The sequence below is a fragment of the Nanorana parkeri genome, unplaced genomic scaffold (genome assembly GCF_000935625.1).
Source record: "Nanorana parkeri isolate BGI_ZX_2015 unplaced genomic scaffold, ASM93562v1 scaffold534, whole genome shotgun sequence".
Lineage (NCBI taxonomy): Eukaryota > Metazoa > Chordata > Amphibia > Anura > Dicroglossidae > Nanorana > Nanorana parkeri.
This window is the reverse complement of record NW_017306802.1, coordinates 659,831-673,659: the sequence shown is the minus strand read 5'-3', so window position 1 is coordinate 673,659 and position 13,829 is coordinate 659,831. Positions and strand designations below refer to the sequence as shown.

Here is a 13,829-nt window from a genome sequence, read left to right as displayed (position 1 = left end):
ATGTTTTCAGCGGCCACCAAGAACTTTGTCAAACAAGTAGGAGATGGAGGAAGGCTGATCCCTGTCCCCAGCCTCAGTGAAGCAGACAAATACCAACCTCTGAGCCTGGTAATCAAGAAGAAACGCTGTTTCCTTTCCAGAAAGTCCAAATATATCTCTACCCCATTTACACTGAAGGATATTCTTGATGGAGACAAGGAAATTTCTGCAGGTAGATCTTTATGTTTTAGATTTGTGGAGCTGAAAATGTAATGTGATCTTGTATGTTGTAACACTATACTGTTCTGTTATTCTCAGCCTTTTACAGATTCCAGTTGCCTTTCTTGTACATACAGAGTCCTACACCAGCGTTTCCCAACTGTTTTTCAGTCACAGGAACCTTTAAAAGTACAGTAATACCTTGGTTTACGAGCATAATTCGTTCCGGAAGCATGCTTGTAATCCAAAGCGCTTGTATATCAAAGCGAATTTCCCCATAGGAAATAATGGGAATTCAGATGATTAGTTCCACAACCCAAAAATATTCATATAAAAATTATTACAATACTGTACTGTAATATATTACTGTACAAAATATAAAGAAAAAAAAAAAATTACAGGTACCTTCGTGGCTGGTGTGAGGGAGACAAGAGAGAGGAGGATTATTGTGTAGGACGACTTTCACTATCACTAACGGAATCACTTCTATCTCCTGGCTCAATGGAATCTTTTTCATTTCGTGAAACCTTAGCAAGGAATGTGACATTGCATTGTCGTTAAACAGACTCATCGCTCGCACTGCTACAGCCTTATTCGGTGGTGTTTTTCTACAAAATTTTGCTCTTATTGCAAGACATTGCTTGTATATCAAGGCAAAATTTTTCAGAAATGTTTGCTTGTCTTGCAAAACACTCTCAAACCAAGATACTTGTAAACCAAGGTATTACTGTATGCAAAATCTCAAAGCACCCCAGTCTAAAATGTAGTGGATTCTAAGGGGGACCACATGCAAAAACACACAAAAAGTGGGGTTCCTCCCTTCAAATCAGGAACCCCTCTTCACATCAGAGCCCCTCCCCCCTTCACATCACAATCTCCCCCTTACATTAGTAGCCCCTCTTCACATCACAGCCCCCCTCCCTTCATATCAGAATCTCCCCTTAATATCAGTAGCCCCTCTTCACATCAGAGCCCCTTCTTCACATCACAATCTCCCCTTTACATCAGTAGCCCCTCTTCACATCAGAGCCCCTCCCCCCTTCACATCACAATCTCCCCCTTACATTAGTAGCCCCTCTTCACATCACAGCCACCCTCCCTTCATATCAGAATCTCCCCTTTATATCAGTAGCCCCTTTTCACATCAGAGTCCCCCTTCACTTCACAATCTCCCCTTTTCATTAGTAGCCACAAGCTACAGGCGTCATTGAGCTGTGAGATGTGAACAGCTCCATTGAAATGCATTGGATGACCTACATTGAGCTTCATATTTGAGCGATTTTTGAGCGGAAATCGCGCTACAAATTGGCACTATTAGAATGGGGTCTAATAGTGCCAATAAACCCAACATGGCTTTAGCACTGCTCAGTGGTGTCAAGTGGCTTCCCAGCAACAGGCAATGCTGTTCACATATTGGGGGAAGTAGAAAGAGAAAGGAGATGGTAGCTTTCGTGTGTGCTGCATGCTGGACTGTATTAAAAAACAGGTAATTCACAGAATAAACTGTCAATATCCATGAGGCCAGATTTTTGGTAGTATTAGGGGTCATACGTTAGCTGTTCACATTCTAGTGGCTGAATAAAACCCGGCTAGATGTTCAGGATTCTTTTTCCATGTTCGAAAGTTCGAGTTAGAACCGAACACGGGGGTGTTCGGCTCATCACTATTCAGGATTAAACACGGGTTAACAATGGCTGTGTCTTCTGTATTTCCCAGGTGTAAGCTCTTACCAGCTGCTGAACTATGAAGATAAATCCGATGTATCTTTGGACAGAAGACATGGAAATCAGATCATGAATGATGTCGGAATAAATATTTATGGATCTGATTCTCTTGCCGTTAAAGCTTCTTTCGGTGTTGTAACCAAGCATGAAGTTGAAGTTCCAACATTACTTAAAGAACTTATTACCAGGTAATGTATCATGTGGCCTCCCATAAATATATCACACACAGCACAGTCTACGGCTGGGAAAGTAGTGTACATACTGGAACTGTTACCCATAGACACAGCTTGACTTATGTATGAATGTAATTGTGGATGCACAATGTTTGCAAACCAGCCTCTGAGGGGCACGTGTATAAACCTAAGCATAAAGCTGGGCTCTTATGCGCCATCTAGTGGTGGTAAAACTGCACAAGTGGCATTTTCCCAGTTTTATGTTGGGAGGAAGGTTTATACATGACCCATAACCCTTTATTTAGCACTCCAGGGTTCTCATGTTTGGTGAGTCCTACCCTTCACAGAGTACACAAAAGTCACCTTTTCTGTGTATTTATTGCATGTTACATGTTTTTAACACAGACATCAGCCCCATTATATCACATCATAGGTCAAATGAATGCAAACATAAAAATGATGTCAAATATTGCTACTCTTTCTAATACTAGCGCTTTGTTGAACATCTTTATGTGTGAAAAGAAAGACGGGGATGTTACCGTGTACTCTAGTGACATCTGCTGGGTAAACCAAAGTATTGATTTAAAGGGATCTACTGTTACATTACAAAGTTACAATTGTTTCCTATTCCTCATTTGCTTTAATCTTTTAGGTCCAACTCTAGTAAACAAAAAAAAAATTATATTTTTGTTTAGTTTTGTTTGGAGTTGGTGAGAGAATTTCTATCAAGCTTTCTATTTCTGTTTCTTTTCCGCTGGGGTGATAGGAAATGTCACTCCCGTTATCTCTCGCCTTGCCTATTGCAACTCCCTCTTCGTTGGCCTGACTTTACACAGACTAACCCACCTTCAGTCTATCATGATTGCTCAGTGTCCACCATCCCTCTCTAGCGATCCCTCTGCTGGCCCCCTACTCACCCAACAAATAACATTCAACAACAAAGTGATCCACAACTCTGACCCCTGCTACATCACCAACCTCACTAAAAAAATATCACCAAAACCTTCATCTTCATCTCCCTAGACCTCCTGCTTTCTAGATTTTTCTTCACCTTACTCCATGCTTACCTCCAGGACTTCTTCAGAACCTCTCCCATCCTCTGGAACTCGCTACCCCAACCTGTATAGCTATCTCCTACTTTGTCTGCCTCTCTAAAAACTCATCTATTCAGGGAAGTCTACCCTACCTATACCTTACCACTGAATTTTTACCTTCTACAACCACTCATCTCGCAACATTTACTACCTTTTGTTACACTTGCCCCTCCCTCTAAGTTTTGTAAGCTCTCGCAAGCAGGGCCCTCTTAACACCTTGCATTATATTCTAACTGTGTCTACCTTTATTTTGTAAATTGCTGTGTAATCTGTCGGCTCTATATGAATCCTGCATAATTATAATTTCCTCAACAGGGACGTAAAAAGCAGTAAAACGTTTTTTTGTAGAGGATTGGAGATGATTACAGGCACTTTTAAGTTTTTATTGATGTCTGTGTCCCCATAGGAAGATTTCCCTCTCATCCTGTTCAGGTGGTGACCATCAGATAGAACAAGACGTGATGGAAAACCTGCCAATGAGGAAATAGAGAGCAATATAAACATGTCAGGGTGACAGAAGTTGTAACATTTTCCCACTTTGTTCAAAATTAGAGAAAGTTTTGTCTGTACATGTGCTTTAATATATGTTCCTTACAATATGGCCCTGCACATGCAGGGGTAGGCAATTCATTTTGCTCAAGGGGCTACATGAGAAACTGGGACTGTTGTGGAGGGACGTATGGCAGGGGCTGACCACCTAGCGCTCCAAGCAAGCAATGACTGCAGAGGAGGTGGACACCTGATGTCATTGGTTACTTAGGATGCCATCGTTCCTAGCAAGCAATGACTGCAGAGGAAGTGGACACCTGATGTCATTGGTTACTTAGGATGCCATCGGTCCTAGCAGCCAATGGCTGCAGAGCAGGTGGACTCCTGATGTAATTGGTTGTAACCAACAACTAAAGAGTAGGGGGGCCTGCGTAGGGCTATGGATTGCAGTGCAATCCAAGGCTGGCGCATCCATCAGCCAGCCATAACCGAACGCAGGTTGGCGATCAGTCCTTGTCCATACCACAGGACAGGGACAGCCAAAGGGCCGTAAAATGCCCAGGTCTGACTTAGTCAATAGTCAACTTCACATTGTACTGAGCCACATCAAAACTGAACACTGCAGACTAAGAACTGCAGCATCTATGGTTGCTAACACAATGCTACCTGTTCATTTAAATTCTACATACCCAGAGAGCACTGAAAACAGACAAAAATGTATGGCTAAAGTCTCATCACCGACACTTACATCCCTACAAGACAATATCAACATCTCTGTTATATTATTGTTACTACATTTGATTTTTAAAAATGCCAAGGCATTTTAATGTTACACAATCCACTACTTTTTCACACTTTACTTTGTTATACTGAAATTAAATGATACATTAAGGAAAAGCTGCTTTAATCATAACCAGATCAATTTGTAGAACCCTAAATAAGATTACTTCAATATCTTCCAAGGTGACCTGTTGAATCATGTAAATGGGTAATAATTTGCTTGCGGTTTGTAAAGAAATACTGGATAAAGTAGGACTCAACTCAAAAAAATTAAGATTTGCTATTTTATAGGTAACATCTAAAAATGTTAACTGTGCCAGTTCCCTGAAAAATGTCCCTTATGCCTGGAATTTCTCCTGCAAAACAGCAGTGCACTTCCTGGGCCTTGGCACTCTTGTAGATTTAGAGTGAGATTTGGTGATGTCACTACTGTGCTGCTCACTGTTTTCCTTGGTTGAGATGACCTGTAGGTCAAGCATCTCCCTGCTTCTGCTTTATTCATTCTGTGGATCTATTATTTCTGCACCTCTACTGTTGCTTCTTGTGATGAGGTGATGAGGAAGGCAACTCTGCGACGTACAGTACAGAACTTGGTACGGTCCGAGTCTGGCCCCCACTGTACAATTGATACCTTCCTGTGCTGTGTACATGCAGGAAGGGTTTTTTTTTCAGATGTGTGGAGCTTTGGGAGTGAGCACTGAGAGCAAGGCGGGAGTGGAGCAGAGCACAGTTGCTGGTCCTGGACTGGAGTTGAGTGGAGAGGTAAGTAAGCAGGCGCCTGGGGGAACAGCACCAGCTTGGTGTCAGACGCTGGGGTGGGTGGCCGACGCTGGGGTGGGCACCCACTGGGGGGGATCGTTTGCAGAGGACAGAAGCAAGCAGCATCGGGCCCCTATTCAGCCTTGGGCACCACCTGCTTGGTGGGGGTCCACTGGGGGTAGTATTTGAAGAGGACAGCAGCCAGTAGCAGCAAGCAGCTGGTGCCCAAGGCTGAATAGGGGCCAGACGCTGGCCTGGGGTAGGGGAGTGTTTGCAAAAGACAGCACCAGCACAGGGTACCACAAGCAGTCTTTATATAAATGCTATTTTAAACTTATTTCTACTTGTGGAACTAGGCCAAAGACTAGACAGGGAAGGGTATTTATCAAAACTGGAGCAGACAAAATATAGAGTAGCTGTGCATAGCAACCAATCAGTTTCACTCATTCATTTTCAAATCTCAACGGAACAAACTGAAGAGAGAAGATGATTGGTTGCCATGCACAGCTGCTCCAGATGTTGTCTGCTCCAGTTTTCATAAATTCACCTTTGTGTAATGTCTGCCACAGCCTTGGTCCGTACCTATCCCTGAGGCATAGTAAGTCAGTAATGGGGAAAGATCAGCTGCAGGGAGACCACAAGCAATACTGATGACTAGTCCTTTGCCTTCTGCTTGACTTTTTTGTCAGAGCTTCAACATTTCAACATTTCAGGTCCACTTTAAATGTATAACAAAATAAGTGATTCTTGATTTGAGTGAAATGATTTAACTTCTCTAATAGTTTTCTGTTTACTTTCATAGAACTATTGACTTAGATCATTGTTTAGTTCGTCAAGCAAGAGAAAATGGAAAGGAGGTTTTATGTGCTGTCATGGAGAGCATCCGCACGACACGTCAATGTTCTCTGACTGTCCATGCTGGCATGCGGGGAGAAACTATGAGAGTAAGTTTAAGCACTTTCTGAAAAAAAGAGTGTGGCATTGGTAAGATACCCCTCTGAAGTACATTTTATTTTCACCACAACAGCTAAAACTTCCATTGGTTGAACTGATGCACCAATGTATCGGCCAGAAAATGGTACTTTTGGCATTATGCCAAAAGTGCTATTTTCGGTCGATATGTTTCAGCAGCCGATATATCGGTGCATCCCTAGTCAAAACGTTTCTTTTAGTTTTTTATAGGGTGGGAAGGGGTTAGGTTTTGCTTTGTGATTAGGTAGATTTCAGCTTACTTTGCCACTGGGACACAAAGTTATGGGAAAATTCTCCAATAGGGTTAGAGAAAACATAGAAACCCATTTTATAGGTAAAGTGGTTCATGGGTTAGAAACTCTGTTAGATTTTTATTTTTGTGTGTATCTTAGGGTCCTGGTGACATCAGTTCTGCTTATTTATTATCCTGGTGTCACTGGAGAAGAAAGTAAAGAGAAATCTTCCTACCGGACAGATACTCTAAATCTTCCCCACTCTACCCTGAACAAAAGATAAATGTTTTGACTGGCATTTGGCTTTTAAATGAGTAGAATTCTTGTGTCATGGTTATGTCAGCTCTTTTAAGAAAAGCCAGTAACTGCCCAGAACGTTAAAGCTATTGGGCAAGTGTCAGTTACTAGAAACACGAGGTTGTGATTCACCTTCACTACTTTTTCACAGAAAGGGAGAAAAATCTTATACAGTAATACACATAAATTGCGACATCATTTTGCAAAATAAAAAAATAAATATAAGCTCCTTAGAAATCCAACATAATGGGGTTGATTTATTAAAGGAAAATAGGCTGTTCACTTTGCAAATGAATCGTTTTTAGCTCAACGAATGTGTTGAAAATTCATACTGGAAAGATTGCCCAATCAGATGCAAGGGATATTAATAATATTTTTGCTTGCACATGATTGGATGATGGAAGTCAGCAGAGCTTCACCTCATTTACTAATGAGGTGAAAATTCTCTTGCAAAGTTAGCAGCCTATTTCCCATAGTAAACCAACCCCAATGTTTCACAGCTAAGCTAAAGATTGACTTGTTATAACAGCCTTTAGGCTTTCAGCAAAAAAATGTTTCCCATCATCTAAAATAACTTTCTTTTGTAATTTCAGTTTCATTTAATTGATGACAAAAACCATAAAGGACGTGACAAAGCTATTGTATTTCCAGCCCACACAACTATAGCTTTTAGCATATTTGATCTTTACATTCATCTGGATGGCCACTTTGGTACGTTTTATATTGATTAGTATATTCTACATGTATGGATTTTTATATTGATTAGTATATTCTACATGTATGGATTAAAACTATAAGATAGTTCTTGCTGTGTAATTTTATAGAGCAGTCAGCTTGTTTAAAGGCAAAAGTGCTCCTGCATGGGTAGAGGTCCTGAGGCACAAAACCATAGTGTCTTTTCCTTTATAAAATGCCCACTAGAGCTACAACCAGTAAGAATAACCTAAAAGATGTTCAAACCTTTCTCCATTTCTTAAATGTTACTTCTGGCTACTTTTCTATAGAATATGAAAATGAATATTGAAGCCAGGAGTACACCCGATAAGACATCCCCAAAGTATCTGAAGCTACAGGGGATGTCTATTCATCGGCAAATCGGGCAGCCTACATTTATTATACTAATGCAAGAACCGTGTATAATGGCCTTCCAATAACCTACCCTGGGTACATTGGTAGCCCCATTCAGCCATATGAACCTTGAATGTACCTGTAACTCAGTGAACTTGAATGTTATTGTATGAGGGTCAATTTAAAAAAGTAATGGCCCCATGTCTATAATTCGAAATCTATTAGAGTGACTGGTAATGTTCATGCACCATGTTCTAGAGGTGTAATTTCCCCATTAATGTATGCTTTTCTTTTTTAGATTGAGTAATTAGAACCAATGATCTGCGGCTAAAACAATGAGCAATTGAATTTACCTAAGGAAATCCATAATCAGCTAATTAATGTTTATGGGGACGCTGTAATGGAATTTCAGTTTCTCTTTGTTGAAACTTCACCCAATGCCGCACATTGCTAATGTCCACTACAGCGTCCCCATAAATGTTCTTTAGCTGATTATGGATTTCCTTAGGTACCAAACCCTATTTCTCCAGAAGTTCAATTACAGCTCACTGTTTTAGCCGCAGATCCATGGTTCTAATCACTTAACCTAGAAAAGAAAGGCATACATGAGTGGGGCAACATGGCACATGAACATTCACAGTCATTCTAATAGATCTCAAATTACAGACATGGAAGCATTACTTTTTGATTGACCCGCGTAATTCAATTTAAACTAAAAGTACTGCAGTTCAACAAACTGTAGCATTGTATAACATAAGAACCTTATTCTGTACCACCACATATTCTTTAGAAGAAGAAACAATATGATTGTTATATGAATGTCATTTATTCTTACTTTCTAGAACTATGTGTATCATCTGCATCAAGAGGTGGATTTGAGAAAGTACGCACAAGATCATTCTCACTGAATGCACTGCGGAACCGTTTGTATCAAACCGGCATCTTATTTACCGGTAAGTCATGTACTGTATGTCCCACCAAAATTACATTTTAAGTGTAACCTATGTAACTATCCGCTGGTAAATGTTGATAAAGACAGAGAAAAAAAAGTTTATCTGGTACAATTACATGACATTGCGTGATGTATCCAAACTGTCTCAATGGAGAGTATTTGAACTGCCAATTTTTCTAGCACAGATTTAAAAAAAAAAATAACACTGTGACTGGTTCCTATTGGCTGTGGAGGTGCCTTCCTTTCATAAATGATTGATACATAGTACCATAGATCTCTAGTCAGGGCTACTTGATCTAGAATGTAATAATTTGCTATATTCTCCCTCACTCAGTAGGTGCATAGGGAATAACATCATTTCTGACATCATGTGGTGTCTGCTTTTAGGCAGGACATGTACCTAAATTTTAAATGTGTATGTAAATGTTTAAAGGGTATGTAAAGAATTGAAAGCGTAATTATCGTTAAATTGAGCATCAGCTGTCACAACATCTTCTACATTACATATTATGTACATATTTGTTATTTTTATCAATAGCTATTTTACCAAAAAGCAATGTATTATAAAGATACAAGACCTTTAAAGGAGAACTATGGGGTTAGAGCTTTTCCCCATAGTTCTCTTAAGTGTAACGGGAGGACACAAACTAGCGTCCTCCCGTCATCCAAAGCTCAGTATACCGCGTGCTACAGCTCGCGGTATACTGAGACACCGCAGCTGAAATGGATCACGACAATTATGTCTGGATCCACCCAGCTGCGTGAGTGACAGTTGGCTTTGCCTATCTAGAGGCAGAGTCAGCTGTACCCGCCCCCTCCCCCGTCCGTTCCGCCAGTCAGCGCTGGAGGATCGGACAGGTAAGGGGGGAATCCAGTCCCTCCCCTGTCACGGCTCTCTGCAGTGACAGGATTGAGAAGTGAGCGAACGCAGGTATGTGTTTGCTCACTTCCCGACAGCTGAGCCGACCTGTGACAGTTTCATTGTCACAGGTCGGCTAGAACTATGAGGATGAGTGAAAATCACCTCAGTTCTCCTTTAACCCCCTGCCGTCCGCCCGTTGAGAAAAAACGGACGGACGGCAGACTCCCATTTGCGGGTTGCCGTCTCCAGACGGCATTTTATTCCTGCCTGCGCGTGCCCCCTAGCGCGAGCGCACGGGCAGGAAAAACCTGCACATTCAGTACAGCAGTTACCGGCTGTTTCTCATACAACTGATCAGCGGTAGCTATAGTAGTATAGCTCTATAGTTATGGGGTGATTTGGTCCCCAGGTGACATTAGGGGTCCTAAACTACCCCTAATGTCTCCATAAAGAGGACCTGTCAGTGTGCCTTTGCTATTATATAGGGGGATTGTTATTCCCCTATGTAATAGCAATAACAATAAGTGTAAAAAATAAATAAATATAAATAAAAAATGTTAAAATAAAAAAAAATCACATATAAAAAAAGTTTAAAAAAAACAACAAAATGTATAAGTCCCCCATGTTTACGCACATATAAACGTAAATATGTGTTAGATGCGTCAGCGCGCGAAAACGATAATTGCGCTACACATGTTACATATCGCCGCAAACTTTGGAGTGAGAGCAATCATTTTAGGGCCATCAATCACTGATAACACTAAACTGATGAGCGGTAAAAGCTTTTAAAGCGTCGCCTATGGCTAATTTTGGGTATTGTAGTTTTTTGCGGTTTCGCGCATGCGTGCAATTTTAAGGCTTGACATGTTTGGTGTCTTTTTACCCGACGTGACCCCATCTCTTGTATTTTACCAAAAACTTGGGTGGTATTAAATGTTTTATAATTTAATATTAGGGGAAACTGTTTTTTTAAAACATTTTCAGTAATTTTTCCTTAATATAGTAAAAAAATAAAAACCGCAGAGGTGATTAAATACCACCAAAAGAAAGCTCTATCTGTCCCCAAAGAATGGTAATAAATGTCAGTCAAAGTACCACAGCGCTGAATACTGAAAAATGGCCTGTATGGGAAGGGGTGTAAACATCTTTATGTGGTTAACTCTTCAAAGTGACCCTGCCATAAGAACGTTTTTCCAGCAGAGTTTCAGAACAGTTCCAGGGAAGTAAATTGATAAAGGATACATGCAGTAGGTAGGGGGAGACTATTATTATTTTATTATTATACAGGATTTATATAGCGCCAACAGTTTGCGCAGCGCTTTACAATATAAGGAAGACATTACAATCACAATACAATTCAAAACAAGATGGTAAGGAGGGCCCTACAACACAAAGAGGTCTGAAATAGAAATTCACCTTTCTGTTAAATGTAGAAGTAGTCAAACTTTTGGAACTGCCACCCCTGGGAGTCTGTATGTACCTTTACCAGTCACAGAGGCTTCATATGCAGACATCTATTGATCACTGTATCTGCATCCTAGTATCAGTATAAGTATAGTTTTATGTATTGTAAAATGTACTTCCAGTAATGGGTGTTCCCAGTTCAAATCCTGGTCAGGACATTATAGGCAAGGAGTTTGCATGTTTTCCCTGTGCTTGTGTGGGTTTCCTCCGGGTACTCTGGTTTACTCCCACACTCCAAACACATGCTAGAAGGCTAAATGCCTCCTGTCTAAATTGACCCTCTATGTGTATGCAATAGGGACCTTAGATTGTAAGCTCCTTGTGGGCAGTGACTGATGTGAATGTGCACTATGTAATGTGCTGTGTAAATTGTTAGTGTTATATAAAATACCTGTACTAATAATAATATGAAATTGGATGCTCATTTTGATTATAATAGTATTGATCACCTTTGCATTTTGTTGATTGTTAAATAGGAAAAAGGACAATGGACATCATGGTTAACTCCGACTCATACTACGATGACATATTTTCTGACTACTATGACAAAGCTGCCAGCATGACTGACATCTCTACCACTTACATGAGAGAAGGTGCTCATACTCGTGTCAACCTGCTGAATAATAACATCCCTAAGGGACCCTGCGCTCTGTGTGGAATGGGAAATTCCAAAAGAGAGACAGTATATGGCTGCTTTGAATGTTCTTTCAATGGGCAAAAGTATGTCAGGCTGCACGCGGTTCCTTGCTTTGATCTTTGGCATAAAAGGCTGAAGTGAGCGTTGCACATGACACAACGGTGCCTCTTAGTTATAACTCAGGTGTAATGGTGCCACAGTCCTCATCTCATAAATGCAAAGTGGACTCTGACCTAAAGGACTGGTTTAAAGGTAACTTGTTTGTCTGAGAACAAAGCTTTTAATGGCTCGTAACTCACCAGGCCAATAACCAGTGTCAAATGTAATAAAATGTCAAATCATTCCAAAAACACTTATAAAGAAGAACTGCAGTGAGAATAAAAATGCCAGTAAACACACATATTATCAACTTATGTGTGATGCAAAAATGACAGTGCTGAAAAATACAAATAATTTTGGGGCAGGTGAGTGCAGATGTAAAATTCAAACAATTTTGGACGGTTTATAATATACTGGCTGAAATCCACACAGCGTTTTTTGCGGTCAGCCGGCATTCCTCGGTCAGCTGGTTGAAGGAGCCTGCTGGAAAATCTTCGTGCAATCAGGGCTGGCAGTCAATGAGCTGGAGGCACCTGTCAGAATACAATGCAAACAGCGGCGATTCCTCAATTGATATGCTATTTGTGTTGATGGAGGAATCACGTCAATTTTTTTTTTGTTCAGCCCGCGGGTTGAACGAAAAAAAATTGACAGGTATATGGCCAGCCTTAAAGTGAAACTGCAGCAAGCAAGATCAGGGCCCCTTTTCTGTTAGACAGGGCTGTGCTGTGTGGTAGAGCTGTATAGATCTCAGAACTGGAACAGAAATTGAAATCCTTAAGGCAGGTAAAAAATTTAATTTTCTTTTTGTATTTAGTTGTTTGTCTAGAGTTCAGCTTTAATGTAAAAGGTGTTTTGCAGTTCCCCCTAAAAAAAGATTTGGGTGGACTGAGGCAGGTTTAGATTCCCCAGCAGATATGAATTACTCTCTAGGACTAACTGAAGTTTTATGTTTCCACTGAGAGCACAGGGCAGAGAAGTAATTGAGCATATGTCCTCATGTAGATTCTCCACAGGCAAGTATGGTGATCTCACAGACCAGTCACACACTTGGCTTTTAAAGCCAGTTTTGGCAGTGCATGAGGCTATGGGGAGATCTCTCTGGCAGAAATAAGGACTTACTGTATGCTGGCCATAGGAATATTTAAAGTGACATTAAACCCTCAGATTTTTTAACATAAACCAATACTGTAATGTGTGCCTTACTGTAATCCATGGTAGTTTCCCTTCTCTTTGCTACTCTTCCTTTTAAATCCTTATCTCTTCTCATGCTGGGGGAGAACTTCCCTTTGCAGCTCAGGGCCTCTTCCTGTTGTGCTGGCTCAGGTTGTGAACCTACAGCCAGACACCATGTATCCATTTCAGAGACAAGGCAGTCTGCTGCAAAACAGTTCTGCCCAGCATGAGAACCGATACAGATTTAAAAGGAAGAGCATCAAAGAGAAGGGAAACAACCATGGATTACACTAAGGCACACATCTAACCAGATTTCAATTGCAAAAATGGCAATCTAGATCAAGGGAACCTATTAAGAACAGAGAACAGTTTCAGTAGAAATTGGTGGTGGTAGCATGTTGACATTGCTGGAAAACTGCTACCAGCATTAGTGTTGGACTGAACAAGGAATCTTTTGAGTTGGCTCCATTCCACTTCAAACAACAATTATATCCAAAATGTATCCACAATGGAGACAGAGATGTAAAGGTTTACATTGTAAGCTCCTCTTCGGACAGAGACTGACATGAATGGTTTACTATACTCTATAAAACTCTGAAGAATATGTTCGCCTGATATAAATAAAAATAACTAAATATAATGTTTTGCAATTTTCCCTATATATGTTATTTTAGTTGTATACTATGTTGCTGAGTTTTTGTTCATTGCTGTATAAATGTGCAAGATAGATTTAGGCATCATTCTCAAAAGTTTGTATATGCACATTTAGGTTCTGTGTGCTCATCTAAGGAGAACTTGCTAGGATCTGGTGGTGGTGGGCACACCAAAGGTTTTAAGGGCACTGCCTTGTTC

The 13,829-nt window shown here is 40.6% G+C and overlaps 1 protein-coding gene across 1 annotated transcript; it reads left to right on the top strand.

Moving 5' to 3' along the window:
- On the top strand, window positions 1-11,843 carry DFNB59 (deafness, autosomal recessive 59). Its single transcript, XM_018561619.1, has 6 exons — window positions 1-211; window positions 1,915-2,110; window positions 6,020-6,161; window positions 7,313-7,430; window positions 8,630-8,725; window positions 11,542-11,843. The coding sequence occupies exons 1-6, from the start codon at window positions 1-3 to the stop codon at window positions 11,841-11,843; spliced, it is 1,065 nt and encodes a 354-aa protein (XP_018417121.1).
- The last annotated feature ends 1,986 nt before the right edge of the window (window positions 11,844-13,829 follow it).